Source organism: Mustelus asterias, chromosome 1 (genome assembly GCF_964213995.1).
Source record: "Mustelus asterias chromosome 1, sMusAst1.hap1.1, whole genome shotgun sequence".
Taxonomy (NCBI): domain Eukaryota; kingdom Metazoa; phylum Chordata; class Chondrichthyes; order Carcharhiniformes; family Triakidae; genus Mustelus; species Mustelus asterias.
Window position 1 is genome coordinate 64,150,973 of NC_135801.1, and position 13,177 is coordinate 64,164,149.

The window sequence follows — 13,177 nt, forward strand, 5'->3', positions numbered from 1 at the left end:
CTTCAGAATCTTCTCCAGTAGTTTCCCAATCACTGACATGAGACTTACTGGTCTAGAGTTCCCTGGCTTGGCTCTACAACTGATCTTAAATAGTGGGACCATATTTGCTGTTCTCCAGTCCTCTGGCACCTTCATGGTAAGAGGTCTCACAATACCAGGTTAAAGTCCAACAGGCTTATTTGGTAGCACAAGGCACTAGCTTTCGGTGCGCTGCTCCTTCATCAGGTAAGTGGAAGTTCTGTTGACCACCAGGGCATATAAAGACACAAGCTCAATTTACAAAATAATGGTTGGAATGCGAGTCTTTACAGGTAATCAAGTCTTAAAGGTATAGACAATGTGAGTGGAGAGAGGGTTAAGCACAGGTTAAAGAGATGTGTATTGTCTCCAGCCAGGACAGTTGGTGAGATTTTGCAAGCCCAGGCAAGTCATGGGGGTTACAGATAGTGTGACATGAACCCAAGATCCCAGTTGAGGCCGTCCTCATGTATGCGGAACTTGGATATCAGTTTCTGTTCAGCGACTCTGCGTTGTCGTGTGTCGTGAAGGCCGCCTTGGAGAACGCTTACCCGAAGATCAGAGGCCGAATGCCCATGACCGCTGAAGTGTTCCCCAACAGGAAGAGAACACTCTTGCCTGGTGATTGTCGAGCGGTGTTCATTCATCCATTGTCGTAGCGTCTGCATGGTCTCCCCAGTGTACCATGCCTCGGGACATCCTTTCCTGCAGCGTATCAGGTAGACAACGTTGGCTGAGTTGCAAGAGTATGTACCGTGTACCTGGTGGATGGTGTTCTCACATGAGATGATGGCATCCATGTCAATGATCCGGCACGTCTTGCAGAGGTTGCTGTGGCAGGACTGTGTGGTGTCGTGGTCAGCCTAATAACACAGACTACGCTGAGAGACTTTGCCGTCACACCTCTCTCACACTCCTCAACCACCTCATACACCAGCTCTATACCATCGACCTTCCCGGTGGCCAGGGAGGAAATAAACATTTGGGTCAGAGCCCCTGCAATTTCTTCCCTTGCCTCCCACAACAGCCTAGAACACAATTCATCAGGACCTGGAGATTTGTCCACTTTTAAGCCCGCCAATACCTCCAGTAGCTTGTCATTCCCTATGATAGTTTTCTCCAGAACCTCTCAGTCTCTCTCCCCAAGTTCCATAACTGCCTCCTCATTCTTATGGGTGAAGACAGAGGTGAAATATTCATTTAACACCCTACCAATGTCCTCTGCCTCCACCCACAGATTGCCCCCTTGATCCCTAATGGGCCCTACTCTTTCCCTGGTTATCCTCTTCCCATTGATATACTCATAGAATATCTTAAGATTTTCCCTACTTTTACCAGCCAGAGCTTTCTCATATCTCTTAAGCTCCATCCTGCACTTTCTGAACTCCACTAATGCCTCCGCAGACTTACACCCCTTATACTTGTTAAAAGCCTCTCTTTTCCTTCTGATTGTATCCTGAATGTCTCTGATCATCCATGGTTCTTTTGGTTTGTTACGCCTTCCTATTACCCTAGAGGGAATATGTTGGGCCTGTACCCTCCCCATTTCATCTCTAAATGCCCCCTCCCAGTGCTCTTCTGTAGATTTCCCCACAAGTAACTCATTCCAGTCTACCTTGGCCAGATCCTGCCTTATTTTGTTAAAATCTACTCTCCCCTGATCCAAAACCTTTTTCTGCAACTTGTCTATTTTTGTCCATAGCAAATTTGAATTGAACCATGTTGTGGTAGCTATCACCAAAATGCTCCCCCACCAACACACCAACCACCTATCCGGCTTCATTCCCCAGAATTAGGCCCAGCGCTGCGCCATCCCTTGTTGGATCCTCTACATATTGACCTAAAAAGTTTTCCTGTATATGTTTTAAAAACTCTACTCCACCTGAGCCCTTAACACGATGGCTATCCCAATTAATGTTGGGGAAGTTGAAATGACTTAATATAATTACCCTCATTATTTTTACACTCCTCCGTGAATTGCACACATATTTGCTCTTCAATTTCCTGCTATCTCGGGGTCTATAATAAACATCTAGCAACGTAACTGTCCCTTTTTTATTCCTAAGCTCTACTCACAAAGCTTAATTTGATGCCCCTCCAAGATATTATCTCTCTTTACTGACCAAAACTCTTGATTTCCTTGTCTGCAAAAACCTATCTAATTCAACCTTGAATAAATTTAAAGACCCAACTCCACCACCTTCTTGGAAGAGAACTGCACACACAACTGACGCTTCTAGTGCAAAAAAAACTTCCTCTCTGTCTTGAAAGGGACCCTTAAACTATGTCTCCAAGTTCTAGTTTCCTCCCAGTATTCATCCTATTAAGTCTCCTCAACATCATGTGTTTCAATAAGATCGCCTCTCATTCTTCTGAAACTTCAATGGGTGTAGGCTTACCCTGGTCAACCTTTCTTCATAAGACAACGCCTTCATCCTAGGAATAATTCAAGTGAACCTTCTCTAAACTGCTTCTAAAGCAATTATATCTTTTTCAAATAAAGAGACCAAAACTGCAATACTGTACTCCTGATGTGGTCTCAAGGCAGGTACAGCTGCAGTAAAACATCCTCACTTTTAGATTCCATTCCTGCTGCAATAAATGCCAACATTTCATTTACCTCCCTAATCACTTGCTGTATCTCCATACTAAGTCTCCTCAGTACCACTATGATTCCATTTAAATAATGGCTGGAACTCTCCGGCTGTTCATGCAGGTGGGATTCTCTCACCTCACCGGCAGCGCATCCCCTGCAATGGGGTTCTCAGCACCATGGGGTGGCTCCAATGGGAATTCCCATTGACAGCAGTGGGATCCAGCAAACAGCATGCTGCCTCCCACTGGAGAGAAAAAGGGGAGGCCAGAGAATTTCGCCCAATATATTGCTTTTCTATTCTTCCTTCCAAAATGGAAAAGTTTGCATTTACCCATGTTTTATTCTACTCACCTAAACTGTCTATATCCTTTTGCAGACCTTCTCTTGGCAACTTACTATCTTGGTGTCATCAAATTTAGCTACCTTTTATTCTGTCCCTTCTTCCAAGTCATCAATACTGATCGTAAAAGTTGAGAACCCAGCACTGATCCTTGTGGTTCTCAACCGATTACAGTTTGCCTATCTGAAAAAGATCCATTTATCCCAATTCTCTGCTTCCTGTTAGCTAACCAATCCTTTATCATGCTAATATATTACCACTACACCTTTGTTGTGACACCTTATCAAATGCCTTTTGAAAATCCAATAAACGACATCTATCAATTTCCCCTTCATCCACCTTGAATGTTACTTTGTCAGAAACTTTTAATTGATTAGTTGAACCCAATTTCCCTTTTACAAAGCCATATTGCTCTGCTTGATCACCTTGTGATTTTCTAAGTATCCTGAAAGTTGGATGCTGGAAACTTAAGCATGTACGAGCAGTGGTTTGATGGAGAACACTTGGCAAGACAGTTAAATCAGGGGTGGGATGATCACCACAGAATGTTGGTCAATTCACTTTCCTTGACTCTCTTAGGTTATTGAACTATTTCCTTCACCCCCACCAGGATCAGGCCATGACATTCCTGCTGCTCACCTCCTCTATCATCTCCAACCATACTTTCCTGGTTACAGCATCAGAATTCTTCCTTCCATTTATGGAAAAAAGTATCTTCCAGCTGCTCCTGCTGCACCCAGCAATAAGTTGAGAGAAGTATCACTGAATCAGGGTGCTATGCTCACTCTTTATGAATCCATGTTCCTATCTCCTCCAAATTCAATTTTTGCATGAGCTTTAATCAAATTGAGATCATGTCATTTAGGTGTGCGCGCCACGTATTTTGGAGGACTGAAACCAAGAATTAAAATTGCAAACATTCAATCAAATTTCAAGTGGAGGACCCCCCCCCTGCTAAGTTTATTTCTGGCGATTGCACACTCAAATTCTCTCTCTCCACATGGGACCCACCTGTGCATTAATGTAGGGGCCAGTGTAACTCCTTCTACAGCTGACCAACCTAGTTAGGTATTTAGTGATGCAATCCAAGCAAGTAGGAATAGTAATTACTCTAGTAACTTCAGCTTATACATAAAAACAAATTGGAGTTTTAAGCTGTGCTGACATTTATAGATTGCATTTGACAATGGACTGGCTGTTGCTGAACAGTGAAAATTTGATAAATGGGAGTAAGTTTATTCCTAGATCAGGATTATGTGTTTAAAGTGGAATTGCACTATAAATAAGCCCCGGGAGACCTAAACCCTGTTATGCCACTTTGGAATTGAATCTCAAGATTTCAGCTGCCTCTTATTTTTAATGTAAGGCTTTCTTTCCCCAATTCTGTTTGAAGTTGCTGACAGTTTCTGGGATATCATGTCGCATATGCTGGTAACTCTCTGGTGCTTAACTCACGTGGCTTCTTTGTCGATATATTGTCACGGATAGAATTTACGTTTTCCCTTTGCTGTTTGGGATCAGTATGTCTGTACGTAAGAGGCTATGTTTCTTTCCCCTCAAGATTGTGGATCCTAAATTAGATCTCCTCAGCAGCAAATCTGAGTTTAAAAGCAAAGGTTATTTATCCTCACACACATCCTGAATTAAACAGAAGGTCTCATTCATCTCACCCTTGCTCACACGCTTAAAGATTCAGTAAAGATGAAGGTAATATACTGTTACTACTTATAATTATCTCATTTGCTTTCATGGCAGGTCAGTAGTTAGATGTAGTCGATACTTTAAAGTTGAAGTGAAAGTCTTATAAAGTGAGGGATTCTCAGTAGGCTGTGAGGTTTCTTGCAGCTGAATTTCAAGGAGGTTGTTCTCAGGTGAATAGGTTGGGCAATCTTTCTCCCAGATAGGATCTCCCATTTTTTCAAAGTAGTGATGTTTATTACCTTGGCTTCTTGGATGACTGTCAGCTAGTTTGATGGCATTTGGTGGAACTCTCTGTCTGCAAGGTTTTAAAAACAAGCAACAAAGTTGTTTCCTCATCGTGTGATTTTCCACAAGTTCAAAGTATTTTTCCAAACGTAGGCTGGTGATTCTAGTGATCCTGTTTGTTGTTTGATACCTTGAGATTCACCCTGTCTAGTTTAATGAGGGAAAATTTGAAGATGTTATGATCCTTGGCCAGATCCCCCCAGGCTGTTAATGAGATCTGGTTAGGGGCCAATAATCTAAAGTAGACAAAATTTGCGATTTAAGACACTCATTCAGTGAATAAAGGAAGAAGATGTCACAGGTTTTTAACAAAACAACAATAAACCTTCCTATACAAAGCCAGAAAGATAATTTAGAATCTCTATCTTATGCTCCTAATGTTCTGGGTAAGTATGAGGTACATGTGAATTAACACGTAAACTCTGGTCAAACACATCACACTACATGGTAAATATAAATTGTGACCAAAACAGATTCCATGGATTTCTCCAAGAACCCACCCAAAAGTCAGTAAACACTCTGAACCAACCAATCTCACTGAAACTTTGTCTCTCTCATGAGGGGTTCCAATCTTCACCTTTGTGGAAAATTCCTTGTAATTCTCTCCAAATGTTGCTCCAACTCGGATGACTTCAACAAAAACCCCGTCTCACAAGGTTTCGATCTCATCTCCCGAGATTCCATTCCGCTGGATTCCTGAGTACACATGCACAATTTCAGCCCTTTGACCATGCCAAACAGAACATTAGTGCTCCAAAGGGATACTTTTGCCCCAATGTCCTGCAGCACACAGTCACCAGCCTTCAGCTGCCTCCCTGGATTTTCATGGAATTCCCTTAAGTCCGCTTCAATTAGCAAACTAGGATGGCATCAACAACTGCCCACCTCCAGGGTTTCAATCTAATTTCCCACAATTCCGTTCCACTGGATTTGCAAATATATAGCAAAGAGCCAAATTACAGATCGTCAGCCATGCCAAGCAGAACACTACTGCTCCAAAGAGACACATCTGCCCCAGTGGCCCTCTTCAATTATCAGGGCTTCTCATGAGCCATCTTTAATTGAAGTCTGCTCCCCTCTGTCCTTCAATTAACTAAGGGCCAGTTTCTCTGCTTTTGCTTAACTGAACTTAATTAGGACCTGTTTCTGTCCCTGTCTTTGTCCCTTACCTGGGACTTCCTTTTGAGACCTCTTCCTGTCCTCTCTCTACTTTTCAGGACCGCTCCCTGTTCCCCTCCCTTGTGTCTCTCTGGGATGCTTGTTGGTTATGGCACTTTGCACCTGGTCATTTGACCTGGGATTTTGCACCCTCCTTCTTTTCTCTCAATGCACAGGCTTGCAGGGTCTCTGTTGGGCCTGAAGAACATAAAGTTGCCAAATTGTGCACATGCAGCCTACTCCTGGCCAGCACATGTGCCAAAGGTTTAAGTCCATGTGACCTTCGGGTTTCTTAACAAAGGTTCATAGAAACCCTACAATGCAGAAGGAGGCCATTCGGCCCATCGAGTCTGCACCAACCACAATCCCACCTAGGCCCTCCCCCCACATATTTACCTGCTAATCCCTCTAACCTACGCATCTCAGGACTCTAAGGGGCAATTTTTTTTAACCTGGCCAATCAACCTAACCCGCACATCTTTGGACTGTGGGAGGAAACCGGAGCACCCGGAGGAAACCCACGCAGACACGAGGAGAATGTGCAAACTCCACACAAACAGTGACCCGAGCCGGGAATCGAACCCGGGACCCTGGAGCTGTGAAGCAGCGGTGCTAACCACTGTGCTACCATGCCGCTGATGGTTGATGGGATCCTTTCCCATCTGCCTTACACACATTGGGCAGGATTTTCTGACTTCGCTTGCCCCAAGACCAAATTCAGCCTAGGTCAATGGACCTTTGTATGGTCTTGTCCCATCTGTTATGATTCCCGTCGTGGGTGGGACGAGAAAATTCCACCCACTGAGTTTCAATGGTCCTTTTGTTCAGAGTGAAAGAGAGAGTCAGGTTGGCTAGATTTCTATAATCCTTTTGTGTTAGTCCATCCTTAAACAAAAGGATGTGTGAATTTCCCAGATGGCTTATAATGTCCATATTTGAAATGGGCATTCATTTGAGTCTTAGGACTGTCTGAAGATCAAATGCCAAAGATCACAATTTGCAGCAGTCATTTTAATAGTATGTTTGTCCAGTTTCAAATTATGAAAGTACTGACCGCAAGTTCATAACATACTGGGACATGACCGTATATACACATCGAATACTTGTGGACTATTCAACTGTTAAAGGCAGTGCAGCCAAACTTGATCCTGCCTTCACTATACAGTCATCACAGTTAATTGAATAGTGATCAAGAGCTTAGTTGAAATTCACTATCTTTTAGCTCACTTGTGAAGTTCAGCACCCCAATTGTTACTGCTGAAATTAGAAAACTTAAAGCATAAATGTGACTGAATCTGGGATTTCAGGTGAAGTTTTAGTGCACCGGATGGTGCTTTTACCTAACAGTTCATCAAGGAAATCTAGCTTCACTCTTAATATGGCAACTATTAACTTAGTAAGAGCATTGGACAAAGTTCACAGTGCTTTGCAATTCCACAACTTAAGAACAGCAACCAGACAGAGACAACAGTGCAATACATCAAAAGATGCATGATCCCAGCTGTGAATCATTATTTTTCAGCCATTGTGAGTTTGCAAGGGGGCTGGAATTCTATTAGGCCTGTTTTCATGCTTGAAACCAATGCTATATACAACGCCATCTGGGAAGCATAAGCTTGGCTTAAAATTGTGCCCTTAGCCTCATTAATGTTAATTAGACAAGAAGTTGCCACCTGTTGCACCTCCAGAGGTGTTTATCTATTTGCAGAAAACAAATGTTGGGGAACTTGCTTCATTGGCAGTAGCCCAAGGATAAGATTGAGATTTGAGGGTGGAGCAGCAATGGAAAGGTTGGTTATTAGGTTGCTGTGGAGCTAAGGAAACTCTCTGCTCCCACCGGTGCTACAGGCATGTTAAAATATGTTTTTATTCAAAATTTATCTTTTGATGGTAGTTTCTGATTAAACCATCACACTTGTTTCATTGTCACACGAGGAGCAGCCCTGACTCCTGTTTAATCCAAAATAATTTCTGCAAAAGGGCATAAACCCGACATTCAATCCATCATTTACATTTGTATGGGATTTGATACTTGTAAGTGGCCACTAGGGATGTCTGAAAATCTGCCTGGGGCAATATGTAGACATTCATAATGAAGGCAAAGATTGGGCTTCCTGGTTCCCCACCCATTCTGAAATTGGTTCTTTTTGCTTTGTTTTCCACCCGGAAACCAGGAAGAATGAGAACCAATTTTTACCTCAGAAAATGGTGAATTCTAGAATTATTTATGAATTGTGAATTTAGTGTACCTAAAAGTGAATAAAGTGCTGCAGTGTACCATCCAAGGTTCTTTCAGAGCCTGACATTGGTGATTATTGAGTGCTATTCAATTCTAGCCCGAGCCAGAAGAATTTGCTTCTTGCAGTGTTATGCTTGGATCAAGAATTATATTCAATTAAGGTTGACTCAAATGACTTAAATACACAACCATTGTACAATGCTGGAAGTAGAATTGTATTCAGATCTGGAATACTTTTTCCGAAGTCGATTGTTTAGGAGAAGGTTTTGTTATTCAGCAAACCAGATACAACTTGGCAGTGGAATGGGAACATTGCAATTTGATGTCTTTGCAGCAGCAGTTTCAGAATTTTGTGGGCAGTAATCACCAACGTTGATCCATGACTAACCACTGTCTTTTTTTCTTACTGCAAGCAGGCCAGGAATACAACTTCCTCAAGATGGAACCTGGTGAAGTGAACTCCCTCGGGGAAGCGTATGACTTTGACAGTATTATGCACTATGCTAGGAACACCTTCTCAAGGTTGGAGTCTAAGGTTACATCTCTTTGACTTTTACATTTTGTCAGCTGGTAGAGTATAATGAAAATTTTATTTCTGGCTTAATGCTATTTTGGAGCTCTGCTCCCCATACTGCACAGTGAAATTATTCATTATTCGGTCCACCCTTACTAATTAAAAAAAAAATCATTCATGGGATGTTGGCACTGATGGCTGGACCAGCATTTATTGCCCACCACTGATTACCCTTGAACTCAGCGGCTTGCTAGGCCATTTCTGAGAGCATTTAAGAGTCAAACCACATTATTGTGGATCTGGAGTTGCATGTTGGCTAGACTATGCAAGAAGGCAGATTTCCTTCCCTGAAGGGCGTTAGTGAAGCACATGGGTTTTTGTGACAGTCAACTCATGGTCATCATTAGACTTTTAATTCTGGATATTTATTGAATTCAATTTTACTTTGTGGTGGGAATGAAATCTAGATCCCTAAAGCATTACTTTGGGTCTCTGAATTGCTAGTCTAGTGAAAATACCACTGCACCACTACCTTCCCCTGAAGTTGTACTTTAAACTAATGGTGATTGCGTAGGAGATCAGGAGACTAGAATGGCTAATTGACTTCAAAGAATTTTTATTAACTACAGGGTTAAAGTTTTCTGAAACCAAATAACATACTTGGGAGGTCCTCGGTCAGACAGGACAGCTTCAACATGGAGCCATTTTACAGGGCCAAAACAATTTGGAATGTGTAAAATATATCAAGAACAGATGAAGTTGGAGCAGGAGGAGTGTGTAGTTACCAACAATCCATATTCCTGATGTGTGCTGAGTTGGGTGACTTCACACCCAACTCAGCACATATTTAATTTCCGTACTCCTAAACTTGGAATGGTAAAATTTATTTCTGCTTTTCATTCAATGATTCATGCTGAAAAGGGCATGTTTTCTACCCCCCCCGCCCCCCCCCCCCCGGCAATTGACAACACAGAAGCCAAATATAAAGTGTCCAGTGCTGACTGAGTTAAATCAGCTAACTACTCCTAAGATCCACCACACTCACTGTATTTGCATACTGAATCAATGCCTTCAGTATTTGCTTACTGAAATTTATTAATGGAAGATCATTTGGAGTGGAATGGCAGAGCTCAAATATGCAAAGATTGATGTCCAGAATTTACAAAATAGCACTGCCAGTAGCGAGCTTTGCAGGCTAAGGAATGCAGAGCAGGAATTTGGGAATGAGACTTTGCCTGAGTTTCTTCTGTCTATTAAACGAATTGATAGAAAATTATGGGATGCATTGACCTCTATACTCAATATGCACTGCTATCGTACAAAGTTGTACTCCAGGAGCACAAACTCATAAAATCTATGTCTAACAGTGCTATAGAACTGATTTCCTGATTAGTTATTTTAAACTTTACATGATATAGGTCAAAAACAAAGCCTACATTGTTCCCCGACCTTCCAGGTTTAATAAATAGGTGTGTTAGCTTTCGTAAATTCCGGCCTAGCCAAGTGGGCATCTTTTTGGAATTTCTTTTTCTGCTGCTGTGCATTCTAATATCTCTGTATTCCACACCTGTGCTGAGTTTGCTGAAACACCTTTCGGAATGTGTAGAGATGTAAGTTATTGTTGAAAAAGTGTGCAATTATCCATTGCTTTCTTAAAACTTAGCAGTTTAGTATTGTGATTTAACTTTTAGGTGTGCGATAATAAATATTTAAACTTTTGTTTATTATTTTGATTGCCAATTCATTCCTTTCAATCCTTTGCTGAAGGATTAACACTTTCCTGGAATACACACTCCCCTCCTGTACTTGGCCAAAATGACCATTATGTATGTCTGAGCTGGACTAGTTAAGGACCAGTGAGATTTTTTTTTACCAAATTGCATATCTTAACTGAGCCTGATTCTCTCCATATCCAAAATCTACATATGCACATATCCAGCATGATGGGTAGGCAGTGATCAAAAACTGGAGCCCTGGCACACCAAGTCTCCTTAGACAACAACTTCCAAACCTGCAAACTCTACCACCTAGGAGGACAAGGGCAGCAGATATATTGGAACACCACGACCTGCGAGCTCCCCTTCAAATTGCAAACCATCCTGACTTGGAACTAAATCACTGTTATTTTGCTGTTACTGGGTCAAAATCCAAGAACTTCCTTCCTAACAGCACCGTGGCTGTTCCTAGAACAGGTGGACTGCAGTGGTTCAAGAAGGTTCACCACCAACACCTCAAGGGTAATTAGGGATGAGCAATAAACCCCACATCCCATAATAAATATTTTACAAAATCCCATTCTGTCATTCTTCCAGTCTTGCTGAGATCAGCAAACTCACCATGGACCAAATATTGAACTTGGAGTTTTGATATTTGCTAAATTTATACTATTTTACTGCTTGACACTCTGTGAAATATTCCTTACACATAGAGTCATAGAGGTTTACAGCATTGGAACAGGCCCTTTGGCCCAACTTGTCCACGCCGCCCTTTTTTTTTAAACCCCTAAGCTAATTCCAATTGCCCACATTTGGCCCATATCCCTCTATACCCATCATATCCATGTAACTATCTAAATGCTTTTTAAAAGACAAAATTGTACCCGCCTCTACTGCTACCTCTGGCAGCTTGTCCCAGACACTCCCCACCCTCTGTGAAAAAATTGCCCCTCTGGACACTTTTGTATCTCTCCCCTCTCACCTTAAACCTATGCCCTCTAGTTTTAGACTCTCCTTCCTTTGGGAAAAGATATTGACTATCTAGCTGATCTGTGCCCCTCATTATTTTATAGACCTCTATAAGATCACCCCTCAGCCTCCTATGCTCCAGAGAAAAAAGTCCCAGTCTATCCAGCCTCTCCTTATAACTCAATCCATCAAGTCCCGGTAGCATCCTAGTAAATCTTTTCTGCACTTTTTCTAGTTTAATAATATCCTTTCTATAAAAGGGTGACCAGAACTGCACACAGTGGGCGGCACGGTAGCACAGTGGTTAGCACTGCTGCTTCACAGCTCCAGGGTCCCGGGTTCGATTCCCGGCTCGGGTCACTGTCTGTGTGGAGTTTGCACATTCTCCTCGTGTCTGCGTGGGTTTCCTCCGGGTGCTCCGGTTTCCTCCCACAGTCCAAAGATGTGCGGGTTAGGTTGATTGGCCAGGTTTAAAAATTGCCCCTTAGAGTCCTGGGATGCGTAGGTTAGAGGGATTAGCGGGTGAATATGTGGGGATAGGGCCTGGGTGGGATTGTGGTCGGTGCAGACTCGATGGGCCGAATGGCCTCCTTCTGCACTGTAGGGTTTCTATGATTCTATGACAGTATTCCAAGTGTGGTCTTACCAATGTCTTGTACAACTTCAATAAGACATTCCAACTCCTGTATTCAATGTTCTGACCGATGAAACCAAGCATGCTGAATGCCGCCTTCACCACTCTGTCCACCTGTGACTCCACTTTCAAGGAGCTATGAACATGTACCCCTAGATCTCTTTGTTCTGTAACTCTCCCCAACGCCCTAACATTAACTGAGTAAGTCCGTTTGCTTTGTTATGCCTTGAAAAGTTGCAAAGGAATAGAGGGGGCGATTCTCTAGCAGTGCAGCAGGCCGGGAGACTTAAGCGGAGGCCGTTTAGCGGGCTTCCCACTGGAGGGCATGGCTTTGGTGCATCACTGGCCGTCGGATTTCCGGCGTCATCAGCTCTGTACCAGAAATTGGCACGGATCTGAATAAATTATATAAATGATCATTTTAATATCATTAGTGCGCCCGGGACTGAAGTCTTCGGACCCGCGAACGTCCCCAGCCCTGCCAGGAATGTTTCACTCCAGTGGAGTTTATAACAGCTCCCTACTAGCGTGGAGCTGGTGGCCTGACCCCGCTGGAGTGAAGGGGGGTCCTGGAGGCCCCCCAAGAGGTGAAGACAAGGGGGGTTCCCCCCTGGGCATTGCCAGCTTAGTAGTGCCAGCCTGGCTCCCTGGCACTGCCCAAGGGGCAAAATAACAATGTCCAGGGGGCACCTTGGCACTGCCCACTGGGCATCAAGCAGTGCCAAGGGGGGTGGTACCACTGTCATTCTGCGCTAGGATCAGTGACAGAGGGAGGGAGGCAGCGATTGGGGCTGGCTATCGGGGGGGGGGGGGGGAAGAGGAGGGGGGTTGACCTGCTGTGGAGGGTTGGGACTGCAGCAGAGGGGGTCAGAACTGCGAGGAGGGGGGGTGGGGGTTGGGAGGGGGTTTGACGTGCTGTGGGAGGATTGGGACTGCAGCGCAGGGGGTCAGAACTGCGAGGGGGAAGGGTGTCAGGGCTGCCGGTGGGAGCTGGGGCTGGTTTGGACA

At 43.5% G+C, this 13,177-nt stretch overlaps 1 protein-coding gene across 1 annotated transcript in view; it reads left to right on the forward strand.

Moving 5' to 3' along the window:
• Positions 1-13,177, forward strand: part of tll1 (tolloid-like 1) — a 308,946-nt gene that overhangs the window by 176,181 nt on the left and 119,588 nt on the right. The window contains exon 7 of the mRNA XM_078212332.1: positions 8,754-8,859. Coding sequence (XP_078068458.1) covers positions 8,754-8,859 — 106 coding nt within the window. The remainder of the gene's footprint in view (positions 1-8,753; positions 8,860-13,177) is intronic.